The 23,158-nt window shown below is 39.7% G+C and overlaps 1 protein-coding gene across 1 annotated transcript in view; it reads right to left on the bottom strand.

Annotated features, from left to right (window-relative positions):
* grm8a (glutamate receptor, metabotropic 8a) overlaps positions 1-23,158 on the bottom strand; it is a 406,688-nt gene that overhangs the window by 81,539 nt on the left and 301,991 nt on the right. Inside the window, exon 14 of the mRNA XM_078242882.1 lies at positions 17,663-17,747. Coding sequence (XP_078099008.1) covers positions 17,663-17,747 — 85 coding nt within the window. The remainder of the gene's footprint in view (positions 1-17,662; positions 17,748-23,158) is intronic.

Here is a 23,158-nt window from a genome sequence, read left to right as displayed (position 1 = left end):
ATCCGCACTCCCAAACTGGCAGGGTGTCTCTGGGATTTTCAAGCCTTTACCCTTTAAAAACATTCATTCATAGGGACAATGTTTAAGCCACTCCATAACATCCCCTGGATATCCACAATTTAGCTCAGCTTAATACAATATTTAATCCTTCCATTATGATAAGGATAACACAGAGAAGACAGACACAGAAAGGAAAGGGAGAGGAGAAGATAAAAGTTGAAGCAAGAAAGGGAGGGCTTGACCTGACATGTTATTGGCTGGTCTGGCCCTCTTTGATAGCAGCGGTGTAATGTTTGACCCCACTGGGAGAAAGAAAGAGGGCAATACAGGGTTGGGGGTGGTGGGGGTTAAGTGAGAGTGGGAGGACTAGTGTTTGACCCCTTTCACGGAGTAATTGGCTACAGCCTTTTCTTACACAGAGACTTGGAGTTGGGAGAAATGTGATGGAAATAGGCAAAACGATTGAGCAAAAAAGATAAGTAAAGGAGATGGCTGAGCATGAGAGACAGGAAGGGTGAGATAAAAAAGTGTATATCCAGATTGTTGCTATAAGCCTTAACTTTCTTCTCTTTTTACCGGTTTCATTGTAATGGCCAGTTGAGATAGTCAGTCTGCCGGAGATCCTGAAAATTAGCCAATTTTGGTTCTACCAAGGCAGCAAGAAAGGGTTCTAAATAAAAAAGATGAGTGTATTGATTGAAACAGGAGGAACAACGGCTCTCTCTCTGTAATGTCCTGTGATTGGCTAAAGTCTCCTTGCACGGGCTAGATTATTAAGCCTGAAAACAGAGCCAAGAGGAGGTGCAGAAGTCTAGTTTTTCCTCAGAAAACTTAGATTATAATCTGCTGAAAGGTTATTATGGAATTATTGCTCAACGGTGCCAAAAATAAATTGCCTACAACAGCTTTAACTGAATACAAACCAAGAATTCGTAAACATGAAGTCAATCGGGCTGACAGGTAAATTAATTGTCTGCATTGTCATAAGAAAAAATCTAAACTGATTTCATTCCAGTGATTGACAGCTAGTTACACTGCACTTCACTGCAGTTGAAAGCATTCATTATCTTCTCTAATGGTAACAAAGAGCTCACAAAGACATTGTTGTTTATGGGCGTCATTAATCAAGTCTTCAACTTGACCTCTTCTGTCATAAATAATGATGGACACATAACCCGAGGCTGAAAATGAGGCGTCTTGCGCTACAGAATGTTTAAATCAAATGAAGGATTCTGGTCACGACCTAAGTTTAACCCACTTCTGTAAGACATGGCCACATGCACAACACATCTGTTTTAAGCCATTTTCTCTTCCTAACTATTAAGGAAAACTCCCCACATCGATGTGCTGATGTTCTCACCTGTTACCACGGTAACCAAATTTCAGATTATAGATAATGGCTGGTCTGGCTATCCCCAGACCAAGCTCAATCTTTTAAGATTGAACATTAGTCTGGGGAGTCTGCTCTGTATTTTCTACTGCACAAGAGGCGTGATCAACGGGCATAGTTCAAATGACTCTGTACGCAATTGGATAGTCCTTCAACCAATCAGACCAACGATCTGGGTGACGTAGCAGCGACAGCGGCATCAACGGGTTGCTGCGCTTCAGTGGCCGGCTTGTTGAATGTAAACAAGAAGCTGCTTGGTCGCTTCTCTATCGTCATTGTGTTAAACCCGCCAATAGCACGCCAGGTGGATAAGCCAGTTTGTGATTGGTCCCCGCAAAATTGTAACTGAAGCAGGATAGATTCATGTACAGGTTTCCAGCCTGAGCTGCAGGGCGAAATCAAATCGCCGGCAGATCGGGCTGGGTTTACCCAGTCTATACACAGTGCACAAGTAGCTTCAAAGGTGCCATGGTCAGCAGACACATTCAATACATTTGTGTGGTTTAACTTTTGCATTCAAACATGTCACGTTGACTATCACACAACCGAGTGGTCAGTCTGCTTTGCGTTCTTACCACAACCAAACTCCACCAGAGCTTAGTTTCCGTTTTTAAAACACAGATCAAATCAATAAGAGAGAGAAGCGAGAGTGGGGTAGAGAGAAGGGTCAATATTGATTTGCAAAGAAGGAAAGACAAAATGAAAGAAATGAGGAAATGAAGGAAAGAGACTGAATAAAAAGGAGAGCAAGCTGGAAAGCAGAGCGTAAAAGAAAAGCAAGAAAGAGAAACCACTGAGCAACAGACAAAGGGTGAGAATACAGAGATAATAGCAGAGAAAATGGCCCTGTGGTCCACAGCAAACTAAATTGATGCTAAGCAGGCATGCTCGACAGGAGTCTGGCCTGCATCCATTCAACTCGGATTTATTAGCCAATACATAAATACAACACACATACACAACAATGAATATTGCTGTAGAAACATAGGAAACTGAGAACAGGCAGGAACAAAAGAAAGGGATACAACAGAAAACAGCATAGGAAAGGAGGAGGATGCGCTTTGTTATTAAGAGTGTTTTGGAATCAGGTGGAGTTCGCTTTAGTCCTGGTTTTTACTCTCTCTCACACACATACACATAATAATTCACTTAAACCACTTTACAAAATGAAGCCCAACAAGACACCTATGGATCCTGTACAGTTTCTACATTACAGTGTGCCCACACATACACATATTTGTTTTATTATTTTTCCTCAGCTTTTGATTCTTGTCCACACCAGAGCTCTAGTGGGACGGTCTTGATCTTAAGAGGATCACCTCAGGTCCAATAGAAATCACAGTAACTAATCCATTGACTCAATTACACCTCTATGCATCACTGTGCTTCTTTCTGGTATGTGAATGTCCACCAGCGTAGAGCAGACTCATGCTTTGGCTACGTCAACCATGCTACCTGGTGCATGAGAGCACATTGTAATACTCTTAATGAAGGCAGCAACACAATTGCAGAGGTAGATAGAGGAGATAGATGGAAGAGGAAGAAGTATAAATAGGGAAAGGGAATGCAGAAATTAGAGAGCAAAGAGGGATGAGCCACAGAGAAGAAAACCAGCGAGGCAAGAGGGAAATAGGCGAGGTGCAAAGCAAGGAAAGTACAAGGAAATGAGACAGAAAAAGATACAGAATGGCAGAGAATAAGCAAGGTAGCAAGAGGAACGGCAGATATTGAGGGAGAAACACAACGGCAGACAAATGAACAAGCGAGCGAGGACGGAGGTGGAGGAAGAGTGTTGAGAGGAAAAGACGTTGGCGGTACAGATTTCTCCTCCATTACATTCTGAAAAGAGAGAAACAAGGGATGCAAGGCATAGATAAGAGGAAGTTGATTAAAGAGGCACTGCCAAAGAAAAAAAGGCCTTGTATTTAGCATTCTCCTGGCACTGTGGAGGCTTATTTTCATGTCCTAGTTTGTCAGAATGAGAGGGAGCCAGAGGGTAACGGCAGAGGAGACACAGGCAGCGAGCACACAGAGATACTCATGTTATGTGATTGAGACGGAGAGAGGGAACAAATGCAAAGCAGGAGAGAGAGATAGAGAGAATGAGAGAGGACTTCATCTAATTATCAAACCCTTAGTATTGTTTCTCTGCCACGCGCCACACTTCAAGGGACAAAGTGTAAAATCACATTGTTACGCACAGATGTTGACAATTACATAAGAAAAGACCCGAAAAATAAGAGCTACTTTTTTTTGTGATGACTATATTGAGTGTGTTGAACAAGAGATATGGCTTCATCACAAAAAAACAGTACATAGTGTGTGTGGTCTCAACCTGGTTTGATTATACTTGCGGGCAGAAAGTGGGTTCACATTAACTTACTATAGCTTCTCTTTTTTCCCTCTCTCTAAAAAAATGTTGTTCAGGTTGTTTAGATTGGCAACAGTTTAAAAGGAAATGTAAGACCTCTTGTATTACTTTGTTTTTATCAACATAAAAAGGAAACGTTTATAAATGACTAAGGTGTCAGATTCAATAGAACAGTAATCCACCTAACCACTGAAATCTGTGAGGATTTCTGACAGAAACTTCAGTGAGAGTTTACAACGTGCAACAGCAAATCTTCTCTGCATGTTTCTTTTACTCAGCTTTTACTCAAGTCAACCCATGCACTAACCGATATTATAGGATATTAGTAAGACTACTAAGACGCTACAAAACTTGATGACTACATGTTGCTTAGATTGCCAAGGAGGAATTACAACCAAGCAGGATAACTCATTTTGCTTGCAGAGATTAGGAACAGGACTGACAGCTAGATTCACCAACCAGTTCACGTGTAACCCTCACTTAAACCGTGGACTGATAGAGTTAACTAAAGTCACAACCTTTCCCTAACCATACCATAAGTGTTCTAGCAGCCTGAGTCTAACATCAGGGGGATGCAGGACACAAAGCCTGCTCTTCAAGGTCCTGAGCTTTGTATGCCGTACCATCCACCCTGACCTTTAGTGGAATATAAGTATGTCACACCATAGTGTGTTGGAGATCACTTTTTCTTCTATTCCCGCTTCTGTCTTGCCTCTTTTTACCCTTTCCTCTCCCCTCTCTTTTAAACCTCCCTCGCTTCCTCTCATCTCTTCTCCCACATGAACTTCACTCTCCAACTCTCCCCTTTTCTGCCGCAACTTGTCTCCCCTCCTTCCATTGCAGTAGCTCTCCTCTCCTCCCCCCTCTCTACTTCCCCTCTGTGCAGCCTGTAGGTGGCATAGAAGCATATAAATTGGCACAGAGTGCACAAGAGTGATCTTGAAAACCCATTTCTGCTCTACAGCCGTCATGAAAGACTCCGCTGTCATATCCCCTCCGTTCCACCACGCTCCTCTTGGCTTTCACTCTTTACACTTTCCATCATCCTCGCTCATCCTGTCCTCTCCAATTACCTATTTTCACTCTATGTATTCCTTCCTTTTTTCCTCTTTACGATCTCCTCGCACACGTATACTTTGTCATTCTTTGCCCGCTTTATCTTCCCATTCTGTTCTGACCATTCACTCTTTTGTCTCTCCTTTGCTTGTTACTCACTTATCATTTTTCTCCCTGTTTCCACTCTCCTCTCCTGTGCTCTCCTCTTCGTGCCAGTCGACAGATTATTCTATTGCCCCCCAGGCAGCGTGTAATAATAACACTGTGCCATTTGTGCACATGGACAGGAGAAGAGAAAGTGGGGACAGGCAAGATAAGGGTAGATCAGTAAACAAAAGTTGAATTACCTGTAACCTACTATATCAGCTCACATGCATAAATGTATAATTTTTCTTTTTTTAACAAAGATAATGTTTTCATACTAAGTGTCTCAAGTCAATTCTTTTTTGCTGTACTCATGATGTTAAGCTACCGTCAACAAATCACTTCCTGATAAAAGGAAGGCTGCAGGACTTTTAATGTGAAAATTCTGGAGGGAGTATTGCGTTTCATTCATGGTAGCTTAACATCTTTTGGGAAAAAAGGCAAAGTGGAATGCCCGATTTGACTCTTACTGTACTGATGAAATAAGTGCTGTGGAAATGGATATTATACTGAATTTTTCAAGAAAAAGGTAAACAAGAGTTTGCATTAGCACTTTGTCATCCACATCTCCCTCTACCTCTCCCCACCTCTTTTCTAGTTCCCATCTTTATCTCCTCTCTAACTCCCCCTCCTTTCCACCTTCTGTCCTTGCTCCCTTCTCTCCTTTCCTTTAACCTTAGCACTATACATTTACGTTTGCTTTCCCCACCTTCTCTCTTCACATGATTTCATCTTTAATCTCTCCATCCACACCTCCTTTCATACTCCCTCCCTCCCCTCACCCCTTCTCTTTTCTTGTCCGCATGCCTGCCCGTTCATTCATTCACTCTCCTGCCACCTAAAGGGGGGCTGTTGCTATGGTAACGCAGAACGAACATGCTTGCATTCCAGCATGAGAAAGACGATAGCTTGTAAAGTGTCTCTCTCGCCCTCTTGTTCACTCTCTCAGTTTCTTTTTGCACACTCTCTTCTGTCTAATTCAAACACACTTTTTACATGAATGTGCGCCATCGTGGCAAGTACGTGACACAATGTAAAAAGAAAACGGACGATGAAAAACAAGAACATATATAAACTCAACATTGATTAATCAGATGATACATAATTAATGACAGTATTAAGTGGGATGAAGTGCATACATAAATGCAAATATATATATATATATATATATATATATATATGTATATATATACATACAATTTACATATAGATTATAGTCATATATACTATGAATACATACACTGTACATTAGGTTTACAGGACTATCATTAGACAGCTGTTTCTCTGAGTTTTGTTTTGCTTTGGTATTTTCACCCAGTAGAATACAGACCATCTCTTTTCACATTGTTTCACAAAATTTGGAAATATATTTCTATCATATGTTTATATATTTAGGGTGAAATATAGCCAAACGCTGCAACTGACATTGTTTTCATGCTCTGTTTTCTTTTAAGCTGTGTCTGCTGACTCTTTTCCTTTTCTTAACACATGAATGCATTCTATTGAGAATTAGGTAAGACAGTGATTAGTTGTCGATTTGTTTGTGGCTGTGGGTGGTAAAGATGAATTTAGCTGGTGTTTGTCAGTCAGCTGTTAGAGCAGCTCGGTCTCAGGCTTCTTTAGAGTTTGGATTGTGTTTTGGGACAGATGGTTCTCCGGACTCTTTTCTCCTTTTCTGAAAAGGCAAGCGAGTCATTCTGCTCCGAAAATATACATTTAACCCACCACTTAAAATTTGGATAAAACTTTTGTAACACAACCTATCCTATTTGGTAGCAGTATCAGAGAATATGCAGAGCAGAGCAGACCATGTCTAGGACCACGGAGTCTGTGGAATGGTCCCACGTTTACACAGTTTGCGAAATTATCAAATTCCATGGTAGGTTGGGGTTAGGTAGGATAGGTTGAGTTATGGAATCAAAGTTTTATCCAAATCAGAGTAGTGGGTCAAATTTAAAAAGCCTTTCTAATGTAGATTTCTTATGTCCACAATGACCTTATATAGTTAAACCAATGGTTTGTGTTAGAGAAATGACAGACCTGCATCTTTTCTCTCTATACCTATCTTAAAACCTTTATTCTTTCTCTTATGCTAACTTTTTCTTCCATCTTTTTCAATACAACAGTAAAGGGAAGAAGTCAACGGTGGTGCAGAGAATGGACATTATAGCCCTTTTCTTTCTGAACAACACAAGCACATGGACTGTCCTTGCCATTAATCATGAGATCAATAAGACACAAAGCTGCTTATTTTGGTGACTTTTCATTGTGAAAGTGAAAGTATTCAGATTACAATACTTTTTGGAGGTGATTCTCATTTGTTTCCATCTGTCAAGCAGTCATCTGACTGCAAGGTGAAGACATTTCTTCAGTCATTAGCTGTTACATACAGGATACAATAATGTGAAATAGTATCAACCAACGCCACAGTTGGGATTAACAGTCCCATTTATGAGAACATTACAGGAGCTTGTGGCTGGAATAGGAGCATTTTGTATGTAAATGATCTTCTTGTTGGTGCTACAGATGGCAGCCATGGTGAACTGATGTACTTGTTTGTAATTTAGAGGGAAAATAATTAATATGATGAATTAATACTGTGAAAGCCAATTCAAGACTTCACAGGGGGATATTCTTTTTAATTTCAGCAACAGCTGAAGGGGTTTATTGCTGCCTTTGCTGTGAAACAAGGAGCATTTGTTAGAGACTTGAAAGAATGACATAGAAGATATATTTTCTGCCTGACACTTCTGCCAGATGCTGATGGACTGCTTGTTCTCCCTGAGGCTTTCACACCACAAAATGGATGGGCATCAACCCTCCATCTCCATTTTTGACTTACGAACAGGACAATTCACCAATGCAGGTTGAACAAACTAATCAGAAGGCAGATAGATATAATGGAAAAAAAACTCTGTTAACTCTCTTTTATATACATCTTTTGGCACCGTTGCAGGTAAATAAATCAATTCTGTAGCCTACAACAGTGTCAACAACCAGACCTTTAATATGTCCACAAAGAGTCAGTGACTATGTTTACATGCTCACAATATTCCGATTTTTGCCCTTATTCCAAAAAAGACGATATTCTGACTAAGCTGTTTTCCATCGGCGTTGGACTTGTTGGACCGTGTGAATACAGCCTTCAACCAGCTTGTTGAAAAGGTATTGAGTCTCCAGCTTTGCAAACCTTTGGCTGGTTGGTTTGTGTACAGCAACCATAGCAACACACAGAGCTGACCATAAGCCGTAAACAGGCAAGAGGCCATAAACTGGTGTAAAATAATAATAATATTAACAGTAATATAATAATATTGGTGTGCATGTAAACGTAGTCACTGTGAACCTTCTGGACTTTATGCTGGGTTATTTTGAAGAAGGCAGCCTGGAAATCCCTCCATTTAGTGAGCGGATGTGCTTATAACAGCTGTTTAAAATATAAGCAGTGGTGGATGAAGTATACAGATCTTTTACTTAATTAAGTACACCACACAAGTAAAAGTCATGCATTCAAATAATTTCTTGAGTAGAATAATGTAAGTATTAATAGCAAAATGTACTTAAGTTATTAAAAGTATTCATCATGTAGTAAAATGGTCCATGTGACCACTGTGATATGCCATTGTATATTACATAATTAGATTGTTCATACTGATCTATAGCTAGCTAGTTCAGTCCAGTGGTTTCCCACATAGGGGTTGGTCTCCCTCCAAAGGGTCACATGATGAATCATGAGATGATTAATGGGGTGCCAAGTGTTTTTTGCAAGAGGTCACCGGCCAAAAAAGGTTTAATCTTAATGCATTGTATTTCATAAGATTATCACATGTGAAATAATAAACTAAAAATGAACTTGTAACTAAAGCTGTCAGACAGATGTAGTGGAATAAGAAGTACAATGTTTCCCTCTGAAAGGTAGTGGAGAAGAAGCATAAAGTATCAACAACTTCAAATTCTCAAGTACAGAACAAGTATGTCAAAATATTACAGTACTTCTATTACAGTACTCCAGCAATGTGACTGAGATGTTTAATCACCACATCATCCAGTTTATACTCTGGATGGGCGGTGTGTTTGGATCCGGACTATTGCTGGTCCTTATGGTTGCACTGGTAAAAAGGTTCCAACATGTTAATGGGGGTTGTTGCAATGCAGAGTAAGGGGTGATGGGAGGTGGAAATCGACGGAGAGCAGAATGGTGAATAACAGAGAGGTTTTGAAAAGTGGAGGGGTGGAGAACAATAAAAACAATGCTATGGCAAACACAAATGCATGATGGGAGACCTCTATAATGGCTAGTGCCATGGTCTCACAGTGTTCAATGCAAGAATGCCTTGGGGTTATTATCATGCATTGCGATGACAGTATAGGGTCCAAACACAACCTAGCAAATCACTGTAGAAACAAATTCCATTATCGCCGCTCGTATGCATTCCCAGTTCAATTTAAGATAACAGAGGTTTGTGCTGATTGATTTTTGAATGAATGACTTCCTGGAGACAGATGTGTATTTGTGATTCAGGGTTTTCTCGCCACTAAATGTATTTGCAGAATGCTTTTTCTTCTGGTGTAAACACAAATTAACCGTTTCGGGCGGGAGCGGGTGGAAATGGAAATGCCTCTTACCTTTTCTCCTATGTTTGTTTGTTTTCATTTGGCACTCGTATGACTCATTCACATTATTCCATGAAGTTAGCTTTCTCTAAGTTAAGCCCATGTGGGCCCCAAAAAAGGATATGCTTGGACATATATAAGACTAGTACACACACTTTAAACACTCACTGTCTCCTTTACGCACACACGCGCACACACACACACACACACACACACACACACACACACACACACACACACACACACACACAAGTAGCAGACAGATCAGAGGGCACTTTGTAATTCCATTAGTTGAAAGGTCAGTTTCTCTCCATTAGCTCCGCACCATCTGTCTGTACACATAAACTCTTGTGTTAACTTTAACTTCATAAACAATCCATTAAAACATGAGCGTAACTACAAACAGGCAGGCGCAGAAGAGCAATGAAGCAGGAAATCAATCCGAAACACAACATTTGGAATTAGACGGGATACAGGTAGTTGGTTTTAAGCATTTTTGCTTTGCTTGCACATTTGTGTCTATCTGAGTCAAAGTCTGTCATAGATCAGAGGAGAGTATTGAATCTACAGACATTCAGTGGTGTTAGAAAATGAACCCACCCAGTTATTTCTTCCTTTTTCTCTGTCTCCAGCTAGGTGACATTTAATGGATGCACCTCAACAGAATGCTAACAGAGCCCTGCAGCTACTGGGAGGGATAGAGGATAGAGAGAGAGTGGTAGGTGGAATATTATATATATATATATATATATATATATATATATATATATATATATATATATATATATATATATATATATATATATATATAGAGCAAGTAGAAGAGACGAAGCCTGGGATGAGCCACTGAACTTAACCTTTGAGAGAGGGAAATAACAGATATGAAAGTCAGAAGCTTATGTCTGAGACTAAGATGGATATTTTGGGCAGAAAAGCAGAGAAAAGTGAAAGGTTGGAAGAGACAGACAGTGAAAGGAGGAGGGGGTGAATGAAATTAGATTAAATGGGGAGGCAAAATGGGAGGACATACAGTATATGAAAGGTCCAGTCTACAGTTGCAGCCTCGACTAATAATAATAATAATAATAATAATAATAATAATTAAAATCCTCAGGATCAGTTATTTCAGTGTAAGCTCTTTTTGGCCACCAGAGCGCTGATGATACAGAAGGACAGTCACAAAAACTGTCCAATCAATAAGTTACCTATCAGTCCATATGGCATTGTGTTAACTCTTCTGGTTTGTTTGTAATACGTCAGTGTAAAGTGTCAAGCCCAAATGAACTAAACTACAGCTGTGAAAGCACCCTAAACTACAAGCAACATAAATTACATTTTGGAGCATAATTTTAAAAGTAAATGAAGGGTAGAAAGAGATTGAAAGAAGTGAGTAAGAGGGAATGGAACTAGATTAAGTGGGAAGTATAACTTGGGGGGGGAATATGTGGAAAGGAAGGAGGTATTGAGAGAGAAAAAATAGATAGAGTATATAAAAGTGGTCGGATGGAGGAAGAAAGAAAAAAAAAAGGAAAAGAGAGGAAAATGAAGGTAAGAGCTTTGGTAAATAGAATACCCCCATATAACAAGTTACTGTGCTCAAATGAGCAAAATCATAAAAGATCATACAGATACTATTTCAGATGCAGTTTCAGTTATTTCTTCAAGGCACGTGTGAGTAGTGCCAGGCTGAAGAGGCCTTTCTGGCTGAACCTCCACTATACTGTAGCTTCATTTGCAATTCTCAATTATCAATGCACTGGGCCTGTCTGTGATGCAAATCCAAAACCATGGCTGGAACTAGAAAAATTATAAACTCCATTCATCCCATTGGTTGACTGTGGTCACCACCAAGATAGCTGGACTGATACATTTTAGGCCTTGAAGATCAAAATCTAACACTACTGCTCTTTAACACATATAGACAGGATATATATCCAGAACATACATTTATTTTATAGCTGATAGCTATAGTTGTCTGTGCAAAGCAAATGCTTTTGCATTCTGCTTTAGTTCTTTAAATATTCAGAGTACTTCAGGTGTATCAACATGTTCAAAAATAAAGTTTATTTGTGATATTTTTTAGTTTGGTTTAGATGGAATTGTACAGAATGATTTGCCATTCGGCTGAAATAATCTACCTTGAGCAACTTGAAATGAAACTGTTGAATATTCAGTGGTTCTCACCAAAATTGAACATAAGCTAAGTTCAGCACCATTTTGCCTCTTTCAACATCCCTTTGGCCCTACAATGGTCCTGAAGGAAAAGCTGCTGAAGAAAGAAATAATGAACAACTAAGTGGAACGATAGAGGCAATTTTGTAAGCCAAACTAAAAGGAATACAGGAGAGAGTAGGGAGTTGAGGTTTTTCTTGAATTGTCATTCTGGGACAGTTGGTTTTCCCAAAATGTTTTTCCTGTTTAAGGCCCACATCTACACACTAGTCCGAACAAATTATATCTTTTACATACATACAAACCGCCTCACCACCATATCATCACTACGCACTCCCACACACAAGCCAACCACCAGTAAGTAAAGTATGTACCTACACTTTACTCACTTGGTTAATCAATGATAGATAGATCGCCTCATTCCGTCCACACCTTGGTTAAAACAACCACAAACAAAGCTGTATCATAGAAATAACAACATACATTACATATACCATACATTATACATAAAGTGGAGCTAGCGAGCGTGCTGCCAGAGCTGGCTGTTTATTGTTTTGATGATGAAGCTCTGAGGTTCATCCTGGTAAAATACTTGTGACTAGCATTGAGGTTTTCTTCAGGCTTTTATCTCTTGATGCATATACAAACACATACATATTGATATATTAAGGACATTTGGGTGGTGGGAAAGAGTTTTAAGTCTGAATTTCAATTTGTCATTTCTCTTGCATAACGGTGTACGATGGACCTGAAAAGGGAAGATTACTGAGCTTTTTTCAATTTAGGTGATCACCAATTTCCACTGACATCAGAAACAGGTGAAAAAACACCAAAAAGCTGACCAATCACCATTCTTGTGTTCTCCACATGGTATTGATCCAGATCCGCTTTAGCCTCAATGTCTAGTTAAATTTTTTGAAGGGGTGCATATCAGAGACATGCAAAGGCTGCGTTGCTTGCTTTTGTATGCCCTAACCCCTTTGATGCTAACATAGAAATGCAGCTTTAATGAGTGAGAAAAGAGAGCAAAGGAGCATTGCCACATTAGGAAGACAGAACTAGCGATCGGTGAATGCAGCAAGAGAAGGAGTCCTCTTACAGGGGGAAATAAATTACTGTAGTAGAAGGGTGGAGAGAGAGAGAGAGACAGAGAGAGAGAGAGAGAGAGAGATAGAAAGGGGGCAGGGGGTGAAAACACCAGAGGGAAAGGTGGAACTCTCTTTTAAGTGCAAATTGATTAGATGGGCTAGCAGCTGTGAGTGTGTGTTCTGTATTTAAGCGTGTTTCTGTGTAAGTGTGTGTGCGTTTCATAGCATATATGTACTGTATGTCCCTGCAACAGGACTGTGTGAGTAACGTATGTATGTGGAAAGAGGTTGTATGGGTGAATGTGCGAATGTGTGTGTGTGTGTGTGTGTGTGTGTGTGTGTGTGTGTGTGTGCACGCGCTGCAGACAGGAAGACTGGGTCTGGATAATGGGGAGACAGAGGGCTCTGGTCTATTGGTCTATCGGTATTCTGGCAGACAGAGGGAGAGTTTCTGATTGTGTGACACAGAAGGAGGACAGAAGAGGAGAGAAGAGAAACCAGAGATGAGTAGTTTTAGGTTTGGGAGGGGTGTGAGACAGGAGGAGACAAGTGAACAGAGAGGGGGAGAAGAAGAGAGGCAGAGAGACGTGTTATAAATTGAGAACAAAAGGCAGAGAGAAAGGTGAGGGCAGGAACAGTAAGAACCAAAAAAAGTCACTCAGCAGGGAGCCCTGAAGGAGGATCGACCTGGAAAAAAAGAAAGAGAGAAAGAGGAGACAGAGGCATGAAGGCAGTAACATTTGATCCTAACTCACCTCACTCATTTATGTTACCCAGCTGTAGTAGCTGCTTACTCCTCAAGCATGGGATCAACTAGTTTTGTTGCCATATAAAAAGGCTAATGAAGCAGATAAAGAACACTGGACATGTGGGATGAAGTAGGGATGTTTGTGTGTTCTCACATGGATCCATTAGTGTGACAAGATGTCCATGATTTCTGGGCACAGTGAAGTGGAGCTGTTGCAATGTCTCTTGTATATTAAATATGCATCATGTATGCTTTAGATGTGGTTTCAATTCCACATAATTACAGAGTCATTATGGTCAGGCAGAGCCGTTGCAGTATAATGTGATGCCATTCACATCAGACCTCATATGTTCCCTGATGGCTGGGTAGAAAAAGTTCCACATCGGTGTTAGCATAAACACAGGCACACTTACACATAAAGTGTGTGTGTGTGTGTGTGTGTGTGTGTGTGTGTGTGTGTGTGTGTGTGTATGCATTCAGGCACATTAACACATTATGCGCAAACATTCTGAGCACACATCCTCAACCAAGTGAAAGGAATAGAAGTGAAGAACTGCCATAGGGGGCTAAAGGTGACAGATAATTAGCATGATCTCTCTTCATGCTTCCTTATTTTCAGAAAAGTCTTCCTCTCCTCCATCTGTCCCCCCACCTTTTACTCTGCTTCCCCTCTTTTCTGCTCTCTCCCTCTCTAATGTCCACCACTAGTTCTGTCCTCTCTCTCTATCCTCTGATGACCCTGTAGAGGAGGGAGATTAAAAAGTCAGAGAAGAAGAAAGTGAAAGAAGAGGAAGGAAGTGAGGCAGAACCACGTTTGAGAGAAGAGGGGGGGTTGGAAAGCAGAGATGTGATCGCTCCTCAGAGTGCAAGACCCACTTTAAAGAAAGTCTGTAGAGATACAGTACAGTAGGTAGAATAATTCATATTCAGAGAGGATTACCTGGCATCCTTGTCACATCCCCAATACCAAATCATCCAACACAGATCCAAACCCAAAAGCTATGAAGAAGGAACTATTTCTTTCGACTGCTATAATCCCTCAGTAAAATAAAATAGGAAGGATCTTTGCGACAGACAGATGGAGACAGTCACGCAAACAGAGAACCATGTGCAGACAGCCCTACATGGTGTAATTTATGTATTTAACACTGACAGTTCATTGCCCCACTACGGCTAGGAACATCCTCAGGTCAACCTGAAATCACACTGAAACTAACAAGTGAAAAGTGTTCAAAGTCTGATGCTCTATACTCTTAACAATTTGGTTTAATGCATGTTTTTAATGTATCTATTCCTCGTGGTAAGAATTAGCACACTGACAATAATACTACTGATAATATTACCAACACAGACAGTATCTGTTCATATTTATTCACTGGTGCAAAGCTGCATGTTTTCCTTTGTACTCAATATAATTACTGTAAAATGCCTTGCAATAAATACAAACTAAAAGCATTAGTAAGTTGACTTTTTTCACTTTAGTTGTGAACAAATGTGCCAATAAAATCTAACTGAATAAACATAATTTAAAACTGTTATTACCCTGTAGATTACCCTTTTTGTTATTGAAAAAGAAAATAGCCTTAAGTATGCAGACCATGAACTCTACATTTTAAGTTTTTTTTCTTTTTTACTGTTTGGAGACATCCATATTAAATGTACATTTTCAAATTGGCACATGTGCAGTTCTTTAAGTATTATATATTTACTTTTTTCTTCATCTTCATGCTTGTGTGGCCAAGCAGGCAAAAAACTAGACACAGTAAGCTTCATTGTAGCTTCCTGGCCTAAGAGACAGTACTCTGAAAGGGCAGTCAGTTATCTGCATCACATTTCAGACCCAGAAACACTTTGACCGAAAGACAGGCGCACACTCACTGATGCATAATGTACAACATTGTGCAACAGAGCTTATGTCTAGTCAGAACAATGCCTGAAATGTCCTCATCCACCCACCCACGACCAATCGTATAACCGTTATTATGGCTGGAAAGAACATTCTTTAACACATTTGCACACACATAAACACACCTCTCACCACTCGTTTAAAAAGCCTGAGGTAAGCTACTTTTAGAGAGAAACTTCACATTAAATCGTTATGAAGGTAAACCATTGTGTTGAAATCTATAGGTGGAAAGTTACATGTACATTGCAAATTCACTTTAGGCCTTGTTGTACTGTAGTTAGGTCAGGTTAGCCAAATCAGACACAGTGTTTTGTTAATCCTGTGAGCACCATAAACAAAATTCTATTCACCTCCATTTCATTTAGGGCGGAAGTGAAAATCCTAGAGAAACATCTCAAAACCACAGCAAATAAAACCACAATTATCTCCATGGATAGAGACTATAAGAGGGATGTCACAGGAATACCCAGCAGCGTGTTTGAACTATGGAAGAGCCTTTTCAAATTGCGAGATAGGTTTATGGCTCCAAAGAGCAAGCACGTGTCGATAAACCAGATGTTTTCTTAATGGTATGCATGTAGCACAGGTGATTAAATGCTATTGTATCGTAATGCCCAGGGCCTCAGCCTCGGATGGTTTTGGATTGGCATCATTTGCAGGTTGCTTTTGGAGAGTCCCACAAGATTTTTTTCCTTGGAAGAAGGGTGCCTATTTTTCATCAGCATTAACGACAAATGAAGTGGGAGTCATCATAGTTAAGGAGTTAAGGAGGGATGACATGTCTGGAAAATCATATATAAGCACCTTGTCATTTTCAGTTATTTTTAATTTTTGTGAAGTGACTATTAAATGCTTTGAGTACCACAAACACAATTTTATTCATGAATATTGTATTGAGCTGGAGTTGTAGACATTTCAAAACCGTGCGCAAATAAAACCGGAATGGCTATGTATAGGGGTAAGTGCAGTGGTGGGAAGTAATTAAGTAGATTTACTACAGTATAATTAGGGGGTACGAGCATTTCCATTTCATGGTGGTTCTACTATGCAAAATGTATTGTACTTTATGATCCACTACTGTACATTCATCAAACAAAAATAGCTACTGGTTTTCAAATTAAGGTTTTACATCCAAAACATATGATCGGTTTATAAAATATGATGAATAGTTACAGATATGGGGAGGTTAAAATGAGTTCTTCAACAAGCTGCAACATTAATGTAACAAGCATGTTAATACATCAATAATAAATATCCAATAATATAACACTGACAGGGGTCATTCTGCATAGGTATTTTTACTTTTGATACTTTCAATAGAATACTTCTGTACTTTTGCCATGTCAATGTTAAAATGCAGAACTTTACTTATAATAAGAGTACCTTCACAGTGTGATATTGCTACTTTTACTGAAATAATCTGAAAAATTCATCCACCAGTGAGTCAGTGAAAAAATACTGTATGATTTCTGTTAAATATAGGTGAACCAACCCTTTAAAATGGATTCTGGATACAATATTGCCTTTTTAATACCGCAATTGGAAGCTGAAATTACTTCAGAGGAGCTAAAAACGTTTCCAGAGCCGGAGAGGACACCGAGCACACCGAGCCACTGATAATGCATCGAAAAGCAGCAAAAATGCATTGGTCTCAGTGGGAAAGACCAATCAGATCTGAATGCCACTAAAATACAGTCTTACAGTCGCTCTCTGTCTGCAGAACCCTGGTAGTATGTTACCTTTGAAGAGCAATAAATGTGGGCTGCATCACAAATCACACGACTGCCATAGTCTGCGTGTTATTTGGTTATTTATGCCTCATGGAGAAATGGCTCTCCATTCCTTCCGAGTAGCACTTATTAGTGTCACATATGGAAGATTTCTCCCCTCAGGTTGTCATGCCAATGTGTAAGTGCAGTATGAGTTTTTAAATATGACTGGAAGGGAAGGAGAACTCTGTGGATTGTGTAGAGGAATGTGTGTGTGAGAATTTGATCCGTTGTGTGTGTTCATGCGAAGCGTATTGGTCTGTGCATATTTCCGCGCCCAGCATTGCTGCTTATTACATTATAATACGAGTCACGCCTCTGTGATTTTCTTATGCAGTCATGGTAGATGAAACAAATGTGTCCAGAAGCATACAGTATGTGTGGGGTTCATATAGTGCATGTACCTTTATGTGGCTGAAGAAGGGTGTGTTTCTGCATATGTTGAAAAGACACATTCTCCACCAGGCCTTTCTGCTAGTTCCAGGGAATCTGTGCAAAGTGAGACAGAGAAATGGAGGTTTAGCAGGAGAGGATGCCTAGACATGAAAGCCTGCCGTAATGGAGATAATAGGCTCTGGATCGACGAGTGGAGGCCAGTAAATTAATGGGCCCTCCTTGACACAAAGTCCATTTGTTAGTTTTGAAGCGTTGTGACAGTTAATTACTGAGGGTTGGCTTCAGTGGACCACTCCACTTAGGCCGCCTCAGAGAAGAAAAACATTTCCTGGTGTGTTGGGAGACACAGAGAAAAGTTTTAGATGCTGTGGTTTAATTGTGTTGGTGTGTGTGGGATTTTATTTTTTATGAGTGTGCAGGTTGCATGTTTTATAATCTATAGGTGTATCCAGGCAACAAAAATCTTCCTATTCTATATTTTTATTTCACTGGAAACAAGTGTAACAGTTTTCTTCTGCTGGTTAGGGTGGATGTTAGGCATCTAAAGCACAGGACTTTCACACTGAAAAATGTTTGCTTCAGGTCGGCATTGACTTTTTCAACATTTAACCAAGACCACAATTTTCCTTTATCTTAACCAAGTGCTTTGAGTTGCTTTAACACAACTATAACAACACAAATCTTGCTTATATTGCCAGATGTAGATCTTGTAGGAAGAATAAAAGAAGTATATTGACAGTGAATGTAAACATTTTGCATTGGAAGTTTGCTGATGCATCAATATTAACATGTGCTCATTATGATTACAAAAAATGTATTTGCTAATGCAAATTATTTTTATATGAACATAATTTGTAGGAGATGGTGTTGATCAGCACAAGTGTAGATTTACCTTTAAAACAGATTATCTTCCAGAAAGGCCACTGCAGCCCCTGTTGTACAAGCAACATCAATATTGGCAAAGCTTTAAGTCCTGGTAAAGGGGGGGGTTTGCGTGGTGAATGAAACTACACTAATGTTAGTGGTAACATTGTTTATTCAGTAGGGTAGGGGCTGTGTTAAGCATGACTCTTGTGCATCATCGCACCATGTACAGTGGGGAGAACAAGTATTTGATACACTGCCGATTTTGCAGGTTTTCCCACTTACAAAGCATGTAGAAGTCTGTAATTTTTATCATAGGTACTCTTCAACTGTGAGTGACGGAATCTAAAAGAAACATCCAGAAAATCTCATTGTATGATTTTTAAGTAATTAATTTGCATTTTATTGCATGACATAAGTATTTGATACATCAGAAAAGCATAACTTAATATTTGGTACAGAAACCTTTGTTTGCAATTACAGAGATCATACGTTTCCTGTAGTTCTTGACCAGGTTTGCACACACTGCAGCAGGGATTTTGGCCCACTCCTCCATACAGACCTTCTCCAGATCCTTCAGGTTTCGGGGTTGTCGCTGGGCAATACGGACTTTCAGCTCCCTCCAAAGATTTTCTATTGGGTTCAGGTCTGGAGACTGGCTAGGCCACTCCAGGACCTTGAGATGCTTCTTACGGAGCCACTCCTTAGTTGACCTGGCTGTGTGTTTCGGGTCGTTGTCATGCTGGAAGACCAAGCCACGACCCATCTTCAATGCTCTTACTGAGGGAAGGAGGTTGTTGGCCAAGATCTTGTGAAACACGGCCCCATCCATCCTCCCCTCAATACGGTGCAGTCGTCCTGTCCCCTTTGCAGAAAAGCATCCCCAAAGAATAATGTTTCCACCTCCATGCTTCACGGTTGGGATGGTGTTCTTGGGGTTGTACTCATCCTTCTTCTTCCTCCAAACACGGCAAGTGGAGTTTAGACCAAAAAGCTCTATTTTTGTCTCATCAGACCACATGACCTTCTCCCATTCCTACTCTGGATCATCCAGATGGTCATTGGCAAACTTCAGACGGGCTTGGACATGCGCTGGCTTGAGCAGGGGGACTTTGCGTGCGCTGCAGGATTTTAATCCATGACGACGTTGTGTGTTACTAATGGTTTTCTTTGGGACTGTGGTCCCAGCTCTCTTCAGGTCATTGACCAGGTCCTGCCGTGTAGTTCTGGGCTGATCCCTCACCTTCCTCATGATGCCCCACGAGGTGAGATCTTGCATGGAGCCCCAGACCGTCATCTTGAACTTCTTCCATTTTCTAATAATTGCGCCAACAGTTGTTGCCTTCTCACCAAGCTGCTTGCCTATTGTCCTGTATCCCATCCCAGCCTTGTGCAGGTCTACAATTTTATCCCTGATGTCCTTAAACAGCTCTCTGGTCTTGACAATTGTGGTGAGGTTGGAGTCTATTTGATTGAGTGTGTGGACAGGTGTCTTTTATACAGGTAACAAGTTCAAACAGGTGCAGTTAATACAGGTAATGATTGGAGAACAGGAGGGCTTCTTAAAGAAAAACTAACAGGTCTGTGAGAGCCGGAATTCTTACTGGTTGGTGATCATATACTTATGTCATGCAATAAAATGCAAATTAATTATTTGAAACTCACAGTTGAAGTGTACCTATGTTAAAAATTACAGACCTCTACATGCTTTGTAAGTAAGAAAACCTGCAAAATCGGCAGTGTATCAAATACTTGTTCTCCCCACTGTATTTAGGCTGCGGTCTAACGGTCTAACTCCACAAGTGATTACTACACAGTTAACAATCTTTTCACATGTTTTCAACAAGCATTTTCTAACACCTATAATGTTTTTAGAAAGAATTCACAGATTTTTCTAAACCCAGACTTTAAATGTACTTCACTTACTCATGTTAGCCTGGTTTCAGATGTCTGAATTGCTGCCAACATCTAATTGTTTCAGCTATTCAGAAAGGTATTGAGTTTTGTTTTTAGACAAATGTTTCCCCGGTTGGAAGAATAACAGCCATTTTTTGGTCCTTGAGCCAAATAAATTTGGAAAATAATTACTTGCCATAACTATACACATTGATGTAAGTTGACTTACGGAAGTAACAACTCTTAATCTATGCGGGTGCTGCATCTGTCTAATTAACTAAAATAACATAGGTGGGATCAATACCATTGTTTGTTCAAAGCAAAACAATGCCCCTTGCAGAAAATGGCTCACATGAACATGAATTAAACAGAATAATGAAGTAAAAGCTAAACGACATGCAGTGTAATCATCAGGCTACACTAATGAAGTTAACACAATTTATCTACACCATCTCCATTGTGATTGATTGAGCTCAATAGTGGTTTTCATAAAAAACCTGCTTTTATATGTGTATTTCACAACACATGAAGCCTAATTTCAGCCTTTAGAGGGTTAGCTACTCACAATATTCCTTAGGACCTTAGTCTGAAAATATTTTCTTTTATTGTTAACTTATTCTGAAAGCACCTTTTTTTTTTTATTCTAACCCACAATAAAAGTCAAATAGTCACAATTCTTTCATCAAGGCCAATATAACAACATATAACAAGGTTACTGAGTTTCTATGTTCAATTTTATTTCCATGACCCACATTGTTTTGTGAGAGTAGGTGTCACACTGTATTTAGATGGCAGTCAACTTCCTACAGTAAAACTCTCCAAATGTCAAACTACTATTGAAGGACTGATTTAATGTTTGTCACAGTGATCTTGGCAAACAGAAACTGTTACAGCCTCCTGCTCTGTATTCACTGACAATGGAAAAGACTTCAGAAGCTGCATGTACCTGGGTAGCTCCTAACAGATATCACTTTTTGTTTTGTTTTTGCTCCTTATGAGTACTGGTTGGGTATTGACAGCTTTGGGTGGTTTCCTTCCCTATTTGGATTATTACTACAGTCATTTTGAGATCTTGTGAGCACCTTATTGTTTCCACATTATTGCTGCAAACTGTCAACGGGCAGAATCAAACAGTAGTGCCTCTGTAGTCATTTTCCCTCACGTATAAACCCAGTAAATGTACTGTATCTATTATTCTTCTCTACTACAGTATAACAAATGCAGGGAGAAATAAGGGATATAAATGATTATAGATGACAAAAACACTAAACATTTGGTGGTTCTAGCTTTCAAATGATTCCTATATTACTCCCTGAATTTATACCATTAACAGAAAGATTAAGTCATAAATGTCCTAATTCCATTTCACCTCTCTTTTCTCTTGCCCTGGGACCAATATACACAAAAGATGCCACTAGAGCAAATGGGTCAACTAGGGGGAAAAATAGATTGGTAACTGCACAACACCTTGGAGGAACTCCATCAAAATGATGTTTATCCTCTATTTATTGTCTGGAATAACAGACAACTGCCTGTGTTTTGCCTGAGGCCATGTATGTGTGTGACTGGGAGAGACTTACACTGACATATACAGTGTGAAAGAGAAAGAGAAAGAGAGAGAGAGAGAGAGAGAGAGAGAGAGAGAGAGAGAGAGAGATGTTAAAACTGGATAGAAAACATTTACAAAACAACTATATTCAGCTTGAGTGAAGCCATGAGAAAATGTGAAGAGAAGCTGAAGAGGGAGAAAGTGAAAATGAAAGAGAGGGAGAGTTGCAGACAGAATTAAGGAGGGGGACACCACTTATAATTCAGCAGGCCCTTCAGATCTCAAACACTGTCAAGACTCCTCTGCATTGAAAGAGGATAAAACTGGAGAAAATACATTTGAAAATAACATCATCCCTGAATTAATTAGAAAACAAGTCTGACCCTGCCAATAAATAAAGTGGTGCTTTACACACAGCTCTTAAGTATTAGACTATGGAAAAAACTTGTTGATACATTTTTTTTTATAAAACACTGTATGTTCTTGAAATATGGTGGGCAATTTTTCTATCCTCTTTTTTCAGTCAGTTTTAATATTTACAAGATCTGTTGGTTCAGTAATCTTAACAAAAACCTACTGAGGGGGCGACCTCTAGCTCACCCAGTAGAGAGTCCTTGGCAGCAGCCTGGGTTTGAATCTGACCCGCGGCCCTTTGCTGCATGTCAACCCCCTCTCTCTTCCCTTTCCTGTCTTCAAACTAGCCTATCAATGGAAGAAAAAAATAATCTTAAAAAAGATTTTAAAAAGTGATCTTAAAAAATAAAATAAAAATAAAACTACTGAAAAAAACTGTGAATGCGCGCCAGAAATTCATTTTGTGTAAATTAAAATAAATTATCTTGTTTCAAGTTGGAACTGCACAATAATCTCTACACGGTGGTTTAATTTGGATGGTGGTTTTACCACCCCAGATTTGGCACTAACAGGTATATAATTCCATCAGCCATTGTTGTTTTAGACAAAAATGTAATTTGGCCATGTGTATGTGACGGGGCTGCACCCTGGTTTCTGGCACTAACCTTTTTTAAGCTATTTTCTTTTCATGATAGGTTATTCTTTTGGCTGCTAGGATGAGCCAAGTTGCTCCTCCTAATTGCTCGCAAATTGCTCCAATGGGCCTCCAAAGTGGCACATAATTAAATTTTTATGCATACTTAACATCACTGGTGGACATCAGACAACAGTTTTGGAAACT

The sequence above is a fragment of the Sander vitreus genome, chromosome 23 (assembly GCF_031162955.1).
Source record: "Sander vitreus isolate 19-12246 chromosome 23, sanVit1, whole genome shotgun sequence".
Classification (NCBI taxonomy): Eukaryota; Metazoa; Chordata; class Actinopteri; order Perciformes; family Percidae; genus Sander; species Sander vitreus.
The sequence above is the reverse complement of the archived record's forward strand: the minus strand, read 5'-3'. Positions and strand labels throughout refer to the sequence as shown.